The sequence below is a fragment of the Carlito syrichta genome, unplaced genomic scaffold, assembly GCF_000164805.1.
Source record: "Carlito syrichta isolate Samal-C Ts95f unplaced genomic scaffold, Tarsius_syrichta-2.0.1 Scaffold315331, whole genome shotgun sequence".
Lineage (NCBI taxonomy): Eukaryota > Metazoa > Chordata > Mammalia > Primates > Tarsiidae > Carlito > Carlito syrichta.
In genome coordinates, this window is record NW_007259427.1 from 526,744 (window position 1) to 540,195 (window position 13,452).

General features: G+C 41.3%; 1 protein-coding gene across 3 annotated transcripts in view; it reads right to left on the reverse strand.

The window, feature by feature from the left end:
- Window positions 1-13,445, reverse strand: part of GKAP1 (G kinase anchoring protein 1) — a 74,174-nt gene extending 60,729 nt beyond the window's left edge. For all 3 annotated transcript variants that reach the window (XM_008072541.1, XM_008072542.1, XM_008072540.1), the window contains exons 1-2: window positions 13,364-13,445; window positions 264-522 (exon numbers count right to left, since the gene is read on the reverse strand). In XM_008072541.1, the coding sequence (XP_008070732.1) occupies window positions 264-479 (216 nt within the window). In that variant the 5' untranslated portion in view covers window positions 480-522; window positions 13,364-13,445. The remainder of the gene's footprint in view (window positions 1-263; window positions 523-13,363) is intronic.
- Between the last annotated feature and the right edge of the window lie 7 nt (window positions 13,446-13,452).

The window sequence follows — 13,452 nt, forward strand, 5'->3', positions numbered from 1 at the left end:
CCTGGGCTCTGGCAATCCTCTTACTTCCACCTCCCAAAGTGCTGAGATTACAGGCATGAGCCACTGTGCCTGGCTGAAACATTTTTTAAATGTTCATTACATTTGACTTTAAATACACACAAATTTATACCTAGTCACTCAAGTAATACTGAGTACCAATCAACCACGTACTATGGATATGTGAGTGAAAAAGACAGCACCTGTCCTCATGATATAGTCAGTCCACTGGCAAAACAGACAACACAAATAATGATAATTGTTACCTCATTTGCTTCACTCTGTTGTTGTTCCTTCTTTTTTCTTCTTTTCTCTCTTTTTTTCTCATTTGTAGTTGATTTACTTCCCAAATTTTGAGACTTTCCAGCATTCCGACCTTTGCCTTTTCCAGGTTCAGAATCAGAACCACTGCCACTATCCACTTGTAACAGGGCAAAACGAGAAGCAGTTGTAGGTACAGAACTAAGTACTGCCGAGGCCATTGTAAAGATTTTTCTTTAAAAATACTTCTGTCAAGAATAATCTCTGTGGGGAGAGAGAAGAGGAGGCTGATGGGTAAACACACCCTTAGTAAAATTTGTTCTAGATTCTAGAGCAATCATATAAATACATTTCTCCTGACGCTACATTTCGTAATGTTTGGATTCATACCCACAGTGCTATTGTTAATAACATATTTTTTAGCTTAAATAAGCAATATAAATTGTACAACAGAAAAATGATAAACTGGAATTTTACAGATAACTTAAAAAGTGTATTACAAGACTACCACCAATACAATGTGCTCATTTTTCAAAACTTCATGACTTTCCTCTCTCCTTTTAATACTTGTTATACCCTAAAAAAAGTATGCACATTTTAAGAGATGTTATCTATGTATTACTTTTAATTCATCGTGATCAGAAGTGTCGGATGCTGATGAGATGCTTTGAGCATCTCTTGTAATTGCAGAAGTCAAACATGACTTGTATTCATCTTTTAATACAGTTTTTTCCTTTCGTAAAATGTGTATACCTTTTGGGCACCCTCTGTATATACATATTTATGGAGAACATCCTTAATTAATACAGATTACAGAGGAAAAGGAAGAATATAATTTTTTACTATACACAAAAGACCCTTAGTCCCTACATGTTTACCCAACTCCCAATACAAAAAAAAAAAAAATCAAAAAGGAAGAACATTCTTTTTTTTTTTTTTTTGAGTTGGAGTCTCACTCTGTCACCCAGACTGGAGTGCAGTAGCCGCTCCCAGCCACCACAGCCTCAACCTGCTGGGCTCCAGCGATCCTTCCGCTTCAGCCTTCCAATTAGCCAGAATTACAGGCACGTGCTACCATGCCTGGCTAATTTTTTGATTTATTGTAGAGATGAGGTCTCGCCAAGTTGCCCAGGCGGGTCTTGAACCCGCGGGCTCAGGCAATCCACTTACCTCAGCCTCCCAAAGCGCGGGATTACAGGCTGAACCAACGAGCCCGGCCAAGAAGAACATTCTTTAAAAAAAAAAAAAGTGGCCGGGCACAGTGGCTCATGCCTATAATCCCAGCACTCTGAGAGCCCAAGGTGAGAGGACTGCCTGAGCCCATGGGTTCAAGACCAGCCTGGGCAACTTGGCAAGATTTCATCTCTACAATAAATAAAAAAAAATCAGCTGGGCTGGTGGCACATGACTCTAGTTCCAGCTACTTGAAAGGCTGGGGTGGAAGGATCATCTGAGCCCAGCAGGTCAAGGCTGCGGTGGCTGTGAGCATGCCACTGCACTCCAGTCTGGGCGAAAGAGTGAGACTCCAAATCAAAAAAAAAAAAGTAGAGAGAGATTTAGTAGACAAAAATGGTAGTATGCTCCATATAATTAGGAGTGGGCTCAAGCACAAGAGTGGTTCAGGGCCAGAACATTCTTATCATATACAAAATGTTGCCTTAAGTTTCATTCTAGAGACTGTGACTTAAAACTGTAAGCAAAATTAAGAGCTTAAATTCCCTCACCCAAAAGAAACTTTTCAAAATCACCTTCCGCACATTTAGTTCACTAGTTTACATGCACTCTACTATTCCAAGCATGGGTGGGTATGGCTTCCTAGTGTTCTATCAGTTTTTGGTTTTTTTTTTGAGTTGGAGTCTCACTCTGTCACCCAGACTGGAGTGCAGTGGCCGCTCCCGGCCACCGCAGCCTCGACCTGCTGGGCTCCGGCGATCCTTCCGCCTCAACCTTCCGAGTAGCCGGAATTACAGGCGTGTGCTACCATGCCCTACTGATTTTTTGATTTACTGCAGAGATGAGGTCTCGCCTGCCCAGGCGGGTCTCGAACCCGCAGGCTCAGGCAATCCACTCACCTCAGCCTCCCAAAGGTGCGGGATTACGGGCTGAGCCACCGAGCCCAGCTCAGCTTTTCAACAGTCTTTTAGATGCAGAAGGGATCTTAAGGGTCTTCTAGTAATTTCTAACACAAATTGTTTTACAGATGAGTTTAAACTGGCTAAGTGACTTCTAAGGTCATTCTGTAAGTTAGTAGTGGCTGAGTCAAGACCTAGATTTGCTAAACTTTATTCTTTAAGTCCAAAGTAAAGACCCCATACCTACTAGACAACTAAAAAAGACACAATTAAAAAAGACACAGAGGAGGTGGAGGGGGGCACACAACATCAATAAGGGTACCTGATCTCAAACCAGGTGAAGTGGGGACCAAAGGGATGCCCAAAATTTAACTATACAACAACCACTTATATACCTAATCCTGAATTATACTCCACAAATTTCAAATAAAAATTTTTTTAAAAGACACAGATTGTCTTAATAGATTAACTCAAAAATTTATTTTTATCTTGAAATATATCAAGTATACAAAAACTGAATATTCAGCTTTAAAAAATAAAATGAACACTCCAAGTACCCACTCCCCAGATGAACAGAATGTTAACTAACCCCTATGCCTTTCTCCACTAGCATTCCCCTGCTGCCACTATCCTGAGATAATGATCATCCCCTGATTTATGTGTACTTTATTCCTTTGCTTTTCTTTAGCATTTTATCATATGTGTCTTGAGGCACAGCACTCATATCTGAACCAGATGCTGTCATTTCCACATCATCCTATTGGTTACACATATACTTCTTATTATATCAGTGTGGGAGGGGACAATACAATGGCAAATACTAGTAGGTAAGAATCATTTAGGCCCATTCTGAAAGCTAACCACACACTATAGTTTGTATGTTTTCAAGAGGGAACAAAAGTGAGAAGCATGTATTCAATGTTCCATCTTAAGAATCCAGAAAAATATTTGGAAATCTTTTAGTATTTTTGTTATACAATGAAGAAAAATCATTTTTTAAAAACTGATATGTGAAGATGACATCTAGCAGTCATTAATCAAAATATTTTTATAATACCATGTTAAGACCCATTGCTCCTGTGCCCAGAAATAGTCAAGACAAGATAAAATATCACAATGTACACAGACAATATCACACTGATAAATTATGACATGATTTTAGATTTAATTTAAAAATTTTTTTCTTTTTTTTTTTTTTTTTAGTTGGAGTTTCACTCTGTCACCCAGACTGGAGTGCAGTGGCCGCTCCTGGCCACTGCTCCCTCCACCTGCTGGGCTCAGGCAAACCTTCCACCTCAACCTTCCAAGTAGCTGGAACTACAGGTGCGCGCTACCACGCTCGGCTAATTTTTGATTTATTGTAGAGATGAGGTCTCGCCAAGTTGCCAGGGCGGGTCTTGAACCTGCAGGCTCAGGTAATCCACTCACCTCAGCCTCCCAAAGCACTGGGATTACAGGCTGAGCCACCGAGCCCGGCTAAAAAATTTTTTAAAGAGTTTGGAAAAGCAGAAAAAATCTTTCTTGCAGGCATGAGAATTAAAGCTTCATAGGTTACTACAATGGATAAAATATGACAAAATGAAAAAGAAATTCCAGACTAAAAAATAATATAGAAAGATTAATTCTGCTTCGATTTCAACATATCTTGTTAAAATAACTCTGTATAAAATTTTTGTTTCTTGAGCACTTTAGATACAATCCTATACAGCTGTTCGACAACATTACTACATTTCATTTTAAATGTTGGGACTATAACTTGCAAGTGGTAGCTCTATTACTGTTCACAAATATTCACTGCCCCGCCCTGAAGGATAATTAAACTATATATACCTCCTCTGTTGAATGCAGACTTAGCCACCCAACTTACTTTGGCCAGTGAAATATAAATTTTGAAAAGCTTTAAAAGTCAGTGTATGACTCAACATGTTCTCTTTCCCCCGCTTTTGTGATTGAAGTAGCATATGCTGAGATAGAGTCTCCATCCGCCAGATTGCATAGTATGAAATACTATGAACAAAGCCCCCTTACTAACCTGTGATGGTCATGTAGATTGAATGAAAAAGCAATTTTGCTGCTTTAAGGTGCTGGCAATTTCAAGTTGTTATTGCAGTATAACCTAGGCTTATCATGACATATCTTACACAAAAAAAATTTCTTTCCCATTCTAGGACTTGTATCAAAACCATGATTTTCATATTTGGCTTGCTTTGCATGAGATAAGTGTTCATAAATGTCTATTACAAAATCTCTCTCCAAAGTTCATAAAAATTTTCTTTCTAGGCATAAGGCAGAGCTTCCTTACCTGGGTATTCTCAGATAAAGTTTCCCTTATGCGTTGGGGCAGCTAGGAAAACCCAGAAAAAGTCAGAGCCTCTGGGCCAGTTACCTCCATTGCAAGCAACTTCATCTGGTCCTTGTCAGCAAGTAGCTCATGCACATACTACTATGTAGTTGTGTCACCTATGACAAGGGAAGTGCTCCACCCCCTGGTAGTCTACTTCAGACAACTGTAGAATGCACTACTGTCCATTATGGTAGATGAGTCTGTGGAATTGTTGGAAGACTTTATGTTTAAGGTTTAAGGTACCACACAGCAAGCTACACAGAACAGAACACAACAGGTTAGAAGTGGGGGAGTGCAAAATCTCCTAGTGAGCAAGATTCCAAGCAATTGAAATCTTTATATACCAGTCTGTGCAACACAGAGAGACTGTCTCTAAAAAATAAATAAATAAAATCAGAAAAAATTAGCCAGGCATGTTAATACACGGCTAGTCCCAGCTGCTTGGGAGGCTGAGACAAGAGGATCACTTCAGTCCAGGAGTTTGAGGTTGCGGCGAACTATGATCACGCCATTGCACTCCAGTCTGGGCAACAGAGTGAGACCCTGAGTCAAAAAAAAAACAAACAAAAAAACCAACCTTTTTATTTTTCCCTATTTGCCAGTGACACATGATTTTAGCAGCATAAAATCGAGCTGCAAGGTGACTGCTCAAACAATTCATATGTTTTCTACCAATTAAAGCTTTGTCATTATTCTAAAACACCTTAAGTTAGAAAGTCCAACTGAATTTGAAATCCTTTCATTTTATCACAAGAAATTTTGTAATATATTTTTTATGAAAAGAGCTTTTCGTTTTTTAAAAAATAACTTCAGGCCAGGTGCAGTGGCTCACACCTATAATTCCAGCACTCTGGAAGGCCAAGACAGGAGAACTGCTTGGGCTCAGGAGCTCCAGATCAGCCTAGGAAACATAGCAAGACCCTGTTTCCACAAAAAATTTAAAAATTAGCCAGGTGTGGTGGCATGAGCCTGTAGTCCCAGCTACTCAGGAGGCTGAGATGGAAGGATCACCTGAGCCCAGGAGGTCAAGGTTACTGGTAAGCCATGATCATGCCATTGCACTCTCACCTGGATGACAGAGTGAGACCCTGACTCAAAAAAAAAAAAACTTCAACTGTTGAAAATTACTTCACGGCCAGGCTTGGTGGCTCAGCCTGTAATCCCAGTACTCTGGGAGGCCGAGGCAAGATTGCCTGAGCCCGCAAGTTCAAGACTAGCCTGGGCAATTTGGCGAGACCTCGTTTCTACAATAAAAATTTAAAATGAGCCAGGTGTGGTAGCACGCGCCTGTAGTTCTGGCTACTTGGAAGGCCGAGGCGGAAGGATCGTCGGAGCCCAGCAGGTCGACGCTGGGGTGGCCATGAGCGTGCCCCTGCACTCCAGCCTGGGAGACAGAGGAGACTCCAACTCAAAAAAAAGAAAAGAAAAAGAAAACTACTTCACTCATAAGCAGACTCTGAACATTTACCATAATACTTAAGAAAGGAATTGGCAGTAGCGGGACACTGGGGGGGGGGTCCACACAACATCAATAAGGGTACCTGATCTCAAACCAAGCAAAGTGGGGACCAAAGTGAGGCCCAAATTTTACCTGTGCGATGAGCACTTGTATAATGAATCCTGAACTGTACCTCACATCTTTAAAATTAAAAATAACAAATAAAATTTTAAAAAAGAAAATTACTGTATGATCAGACAACAAAAATGGTTTGCTTTTATTACCTACTCAAACAAACAAAATTTTAATAGGGAATCAATTCTAGGAAATCATCATTTAAAAGTCTAGATCAGGATCTGTATATTCTTATTTCATGAGTAAACCTGATATTTAAAAGTTTATGTTCGTGGAAGCAAGCACAATTTTCTCATTGGAAACCCTAAAGAGATTTTGAAGTTTCAACTAATTTAACATGGAGTATCTTTCCTAATACTTTCTAATTTGTTTTCCTTACCCTAATCCCATAGACACTTACAGGTCTCCTTCCAGCTTTGAGAAGGACAGTGAGATGTCTCTGGTCCTTTACATTAATAATGCTGAAGTCAAATGGCAAAAAGCATCAAACCCAGCTTGCTACTACCTTAAGCCCCCGAGCAGCCTACTTGTTCTCTGTTTCCTCTGTGAAACAGGGAAAAGAGCACCCAGCTTATTGAGTTGTAAAGACTGGATAAGTTAATATATGGATAGTGCTTAGAACAATAGCCAGTACAGCATAAACACCCAGATACAGTCATACATCACTTAACGACAGGGGAGGAGGGGAATGCATTATTAGGTGATTTTATCATTGTGTCAACATTATAGAGTGTACTTACACAAACTTAGAGGGTACAGCTTTCTATACCTAAGCTATATGAGGGGGACCTCAACCAAAAAGAACCGGAATATTTTTTGGAGGGTGGGTCCCTTATTGTATAGACTTCTCCTGCTAGGTAAGTGTTCTAGAAACCCATCTACATCAGTGTACCAGCGAGCACTGTTGCGAGAGGCTGCGAGAGGCTTCAATGAGCTTTTCTCCCGTTGCATGACGAGCGATTTACGAGCACACCTGCCAACACCGGGCTGAATGTCCAGCAGTTTCTGACCAAAAACGGCATGACTCCTATGCCCCATGCTCCCTATTCTCTTGATCTCGCCCCAAGTGACATTTTCTTTCCCCAGACGGAAAAAGCCCTCAAAGGGAAATATTCTGCCAATGTGGAAGAGGCAAAACAAAAAACGGCAGAAGCATTAAAGGGAGCAAAACTGGCAAGTTCAAAAACTGTTTTAAGCAGTGGAAAAAGCATCTCGACAGATGTATTGCATTAAACGGAGAGTGCTTTGAAGGTGATTGAAGTTTAAACATGTAAGATAAATATACAGCTTTTTATAAATAAATTCCAGGTTTTTGGGGTCCCCTTTGTATGATACAGCCTATTGCTCCTAGGCTACAAACCTGTATAGCATGTCAGTACTGAATACGGTAGGCAACTATGATACAATGGCATTTGTGTATTTAATCATATCTAAAGAAAAGGCACAATAAAAATGTGATTCAGGCCAGGCTTGGTGGCTTAGCCGGTAGTCCCAGTGCTTTGGGAGGCCAAGGTGAGTGGACTGCCTGAGCCCAAGGGTTTAAGACCAGCCCTGGTAGCCTGGTGAGACCTCATGTCTACAATAAATCAAAAATTAGCCGGGCATGGTGGCACGCGCCTGTAGCCCCAGCTACTCGGAAGGCTAAAGTGGAAGGATCACCAGAGCCCAATAGGTCAACAACGCTGGGGTGGCCGTGAATGTGCCACTACACTCAGCCTGAGCGAGAGAGAGAGAGACTCCTACTCAAAATAAATAAACAAATACGATACAGTATTATAATTTTATGGGACCACCATGATATATGTAGTCTGTTGTTGACAGAAACATCGTTATGTCGTGCATAATTGTATAAGAATCTACTGGTGTTCTTACTATTATTATTTGACTAAAACGTGCCTTAGGTCCTATGAGGCATAGAAGTATTGACACAAGCTATTTAAAAATTTGACTAAGCATATCTGGCTCCATTGCAAAACAGTGTTTGGAAACTTAAATCAACATCAGGCCCTAACAGAAGCTAAGGCTTTAATCTGGAAATAAAGTTTTTAGGCACTGAGTTAGTTGGGTAGTCAGCTACTAAAAAGAGTAAAAGACCTAATGACTACAAATAACATACTAAAGAAAGAAAAACACCAACCTAATCAATACCCAAGAATCATAGTTAGGACTATGTCTTAACTAGTGGACACACAACAGATAATAAATGTTTCTTGAATGAGTGAAAAGACAGAAAGACAAAGAAAAGACAAAAGACAGAGAGACAAAGCAAAAAAAAGTACTAGAACAAATACTCTTAACTGAGAAAAGAACCGACGATAAGCACTCAAAAAAGTTATTTTTCTGGGAAGCCAGCTGGCTGTGCCATTTCACCTCAGCAACCCATGTGTTAATATCTTTTACCTTCGGAAAGGGTAGAATGGAAAGAGGGAACTGCTCACCAGTAATAACCCTTGGCCGGGCTCAGTGGCTCAGTCTGTAATCCCAGCACTTTGGGAGCCTGTGGGTTCAAGACCAGCCCGGCAACTTGGCGAGACTTCGTCTCTACAGTAAGCGAAAAATTAGCCAGACGTGGTATTGTGTGCCTGTGGTTTTGGCAACTTGGAAGGCTGAGGCGGAAGGATCGGCAGAGCCCAGCAGGTCAACGCTGGGGTGGCCATGAGCATGCCACTGCACTCCAGCCTAGGCGAAAGAGTGAGACTCCAACTCAAAAAATAATAACAATAATCACCCTTTGTTTGATCAGGGGTAAGGGCATGAAAAGGGGAGAGTAAGACAGTGGCAGCCACTCAAATTATACTTTACATAATAGCAAATATTAAGAACAAAAAATAGCACAACTTAATCTGCAGCTAAAGGGATGGAAGATGAGACAACTGGAAAGGCTCAATTATCTGTGCCACATGCTGTACTTAAAAAAAAGTGAACATATCAACACATCGCCCACCTCAACAGCCATGACAGAAAGCTACATGCAATGTCAACGGGTACTTCAGAAGTAGAGGAGGGGTAAATGTAACTTTTAAATGAATAAAAGGGAATAAAGCTTACTATAAAATAACCCCAATTTGGAACTATGTATTAATATTTTATATACGGACCAAAAGGAAGAAAAAAATGCATGGAATTACTCATCATGCTTCTTTTCCTTTCTATCATTTTCACTATTTCCCCCCAAATGTTCTATAGGACATTACTTCTATTTTTAAAAAATCCTCATCTTGAAAAGGAAAACGGTCATCTATACCCAAACTGAAAAAGTTAAACATAATGTAATCAGTGCAATATTGATTTTTTTTTGCCCTGTGTCAAAATTTAGAAAGGGCAACTACAGGTCAGAATTGACAATGAGATGCCTTTGGCCGTTTATGTTAGTGATGCATAAGGCAAATGACAGCAACTGTCAAAGACTAATTATGTTGCATGCTCATAAGAGAACATTATCTTCATCACACATTTTTCAGAAGTTACAACAAGATAGCGCCATGTTATACAATCCAGGAATTCCTCTGTGACTTTTTTATAACTTTGATGAGAAAAGAGATACACAGGTAAAACCAAAAAAAAAAAAAAAAAAAATCAGGCTTTTTAAAGACACTATTTCAGAGAATGGGTGGGGCTAGTGTTCCTCCAGTCTTGTGTCCTAAACATCTGCATCTCCACCTATAGTCAAATTTAAGAAATATTAAGATAAAGAGATTCAAATACAGTTCTTCCCCCTCCCCTTTCCATTCTCCCTTTCTTTCTCGTTCAAACACACTTGGTCTTTAAAGTTCAGACACTTGTATGCCCATTTATAAACACATAAATGACACAATTAAGGCATACAATGCTCATAAAAGTATAATGAACTCCAACTAAGTTATGTAACATTAGTCTATGAATATGGTGGCTAATGCTGCAATCTTAGACATTTACATATTACTAAAATACTACAGAAATCAGGTTTTAGTGTAGAAATCTAATGATCATGTAAAATTTTTCTCCTCTATTTGAGTCTCCTTTTAAAAATAATTTCAAGCCGGGCTCGGTAGCTCAGCCTGTAATCCCGCGCCTTTGGGAGGCTGAGTTGAGTGGATTGCCTGAGCCCGTGGGTTCGAGACCCGCCTGGGCAGGCGAGACCTCATCTCTACAATAAATCAAAAAATTAGCCGGGCATGGTAGCGCACGCCTGTAATTCTGGCTACTCGGAAAGCTGAGGAGGAAGGATCACCGGAGCCCAGCAGGTCGAGGCTGCGGTGGCCGGGAGCGGCCACTACACTCCAGTCTGGGCGACAGAGTGAGACTCCAACTCAAAAAATAAATAAATAAATAATAATAATAATAATAATTTCAAAGATAGCCAGGCATAGTGGTACATGCCTATAATCCCAGCTACTCAGGAGGTGGAGGTAGGGAGGATTGCTTGAGCTCAGGAGTTTGGGACCAGCCTGAAAGACACAGCGACATCCCGTCTCAAAAAGAATATAAATAAATAATAATAATTTCAAGGATAATGTAAGTAGTTGAAGGAAAGACACAAAAAAAAAACCTCACAAGACAATTTAAAAAACAGAAATGGTCAAAATGAAAAAGAAACACAACTAAGTTCACAATTACAAATATGCAGGCAGCTCACCACATGCAAATGTAACTTCTATTATTCTATTATCTTCTATAATTTAATGACTATTAGTAAAAACTATTAGTTCCTCTATACTTAAGACCACAGAGATGTCAAAAGAATAATGAAGTCTCCATCTTATATATACTTCATACTCAAAAAAGCCATTTATTTGACTTATTAAATATGATAACATAAGTTAGGGCTTTCTCTAGCTCTCTCTTCCAATTTTGTATGTACTTCAGGAAAATCCAACTATTCAGAATTTCTTGAACACAGAGTTAGTTTACTTGTTTCTATCTTTATCTACAATGCTGTCCCATTTACTGACAAAGCTGTCCATCTCTTTCACTTAAAAATACTATTCATTCCCCAAACTCCTGTGCAAGTGCTAGCATCTCTATGAAGCATTCTCTGACCTGACCCTGAAGTTAACCATTCCCTCCTCTGTAACATTTCCATACTTCATATTTACTTCTATTATTGAATGGACTCCAAAAAGTTGTTATTATTATTATTATTTTTGAGTTAGAGTCTCACTCTGTCACCCAGACTGGAGTGCAGCGGCCGCTCCCGGCCACCGCAGCCGCGACCTGCTGGGCTCTGGCGATCCTTCCGCCTCAGCCTTCCAAGTAGCTGGAACTACAGGCGCTCGCTACCACGCCTGGCTACTTTTTTGATTTATTGTAGAGATGAGGTCTCGCCTGCCCAGGCGGGTCTCAAACCCGCGGGCTCAGGCAATCCACTCACCTCAGCCTCCCAAAGGCGCGGGATTATAGGCTGAGCCACTGAGCCCAGCCAAAAAATTACTTTTATTGTTGTGACGAGCTCCCTATGATCCTAATTTCAAGATCCTGAAAGACACAGGGCTTCTTCTATCCCTAAATACCATAAGACCTCCATAGAAGATAAATTTATTGAACTCAGTGCTTTCTTCATGTTTACGTAGCTATCTACTCAGTGAAAGATGTGCTCTAGAAGTAGAAAAACAAAAATGCCAAGTGCACTACAGACAATCCCTAACCCCCATACCACAAACGTGACTTAACGATGACTACCAGCAGTTCAAAGTTATTTCGTTACAGTAAGTACCATTTTACCAATAATCATCACCACAAATAATTCTGTCTAGGAAGCATATTTGTGTAGGATGCTTAACTGGTTTTAAAGTGTTGATTTAAGAGAACCAAGAAACATCAGGTACTTAAGTAACTGCTTCTAAAAATGAATAGCTTCTAAACGGCTGGTACTCTTGGGCTCTATCGAGGTTTCAGAGGAACACTGCAATTATGACCTCATCCTTCTGGACTATGACCTCACGGGAGTCAGGAAAGACAGTAGCAGCAGCCCTATCTCAGTCCAGGGCACCACAATTAAGGCACTTCAAAACAATATACCCCCCCCACACACACACACCCAACCACCCTTAATCAAGAAGAACCAGAAATATCCCTTTTTATAAGATGAATGATAGTAATCTTCTATCAACAATACCCATCAGTGAGCTGATCAAAATATACGTTGATTCAATGTAGATGACAATTAGTACGGCCTCACTGAAACGTAACTTAGATCTAGAAAAATTAATTGAGCACAAAATGAAACGGCACCAAATATCACGGGTTTAATACCTGGTCAAATAAAACATTGTTGTTCTTCAAATAACACAACTAATCAGTATCTTTCACCTGGCTTCTTAAAAATTACGGCCCATAATCAGCAAGTAAAAGCGCACACAAAAACTCTGTTCACCACACCCTTATTGCTAACATACACTGAAGGGGCATTCCCCGAACTCCCAGGGTTTCCTCGTAGCTAGGGAGCGCCCCCCCTCTCCAATCTGCGCCCCCTAATTTCTACAGGCTGAGAGAGCTCAGCCCAAGAGCAGGTACCGGGCGAGGACCTAAGGGACTCGCCCATGAACCAAGCACACGTATTTTCATTTGCCCACAAGGTACTGTCGGTCAACTTCTGGGTTTTTACCCTGACGCCACAGAGGTGAAGCCACGGCAGTGTCATAAAACCTGTTGGGGGGGGGGAAAAAAAGATCTAGATTTCTATAAAGATTTAAAAAATGTTTAAAAGTCTCCCAAATGTGTTCAGAGATCGCTGCATCCACAGACAACGCTAAACGGTGTCGGGGAAACGTCACCGGCTTTTCATTTTCAGCGTGCGAAAGCGGGCATCCGCGTCGACGCTGAAAAATCTGGCCAAGGTGAAGACTCGCATTCGAGCAGAGGATGGAGAGCAGAGACCAGCTGGCAATTTAACAGGCTCTTTTCGTCCTCACCGTTCAGGACGCGGCAAGAACCCTCGCGCCAGGGGCCTGACGAAAACCCTGAAAGACGGCGCCAAGCGACACCCCCAGACCCAGAGAGAAGAGCCCCGCGCTCGGGCTTGCCGGCGGCCGGCGGGGAGCAGGAGGAGCCCGGCATTCAAGCAGTAACCCACGCCACCTCGTCCGCGAACGAAAGCCAGCTGCACCCGCGGGCGCCTCACCGAGGCTCCCCACTTACTGGCAAAGCGCTCGGAGGCAGCTTCGGGCCGGAGGGGCCCAACGCGGCAGAGCAGCGGCTTCGAGCCTGGAAGGGAGAAAACAGCGAGT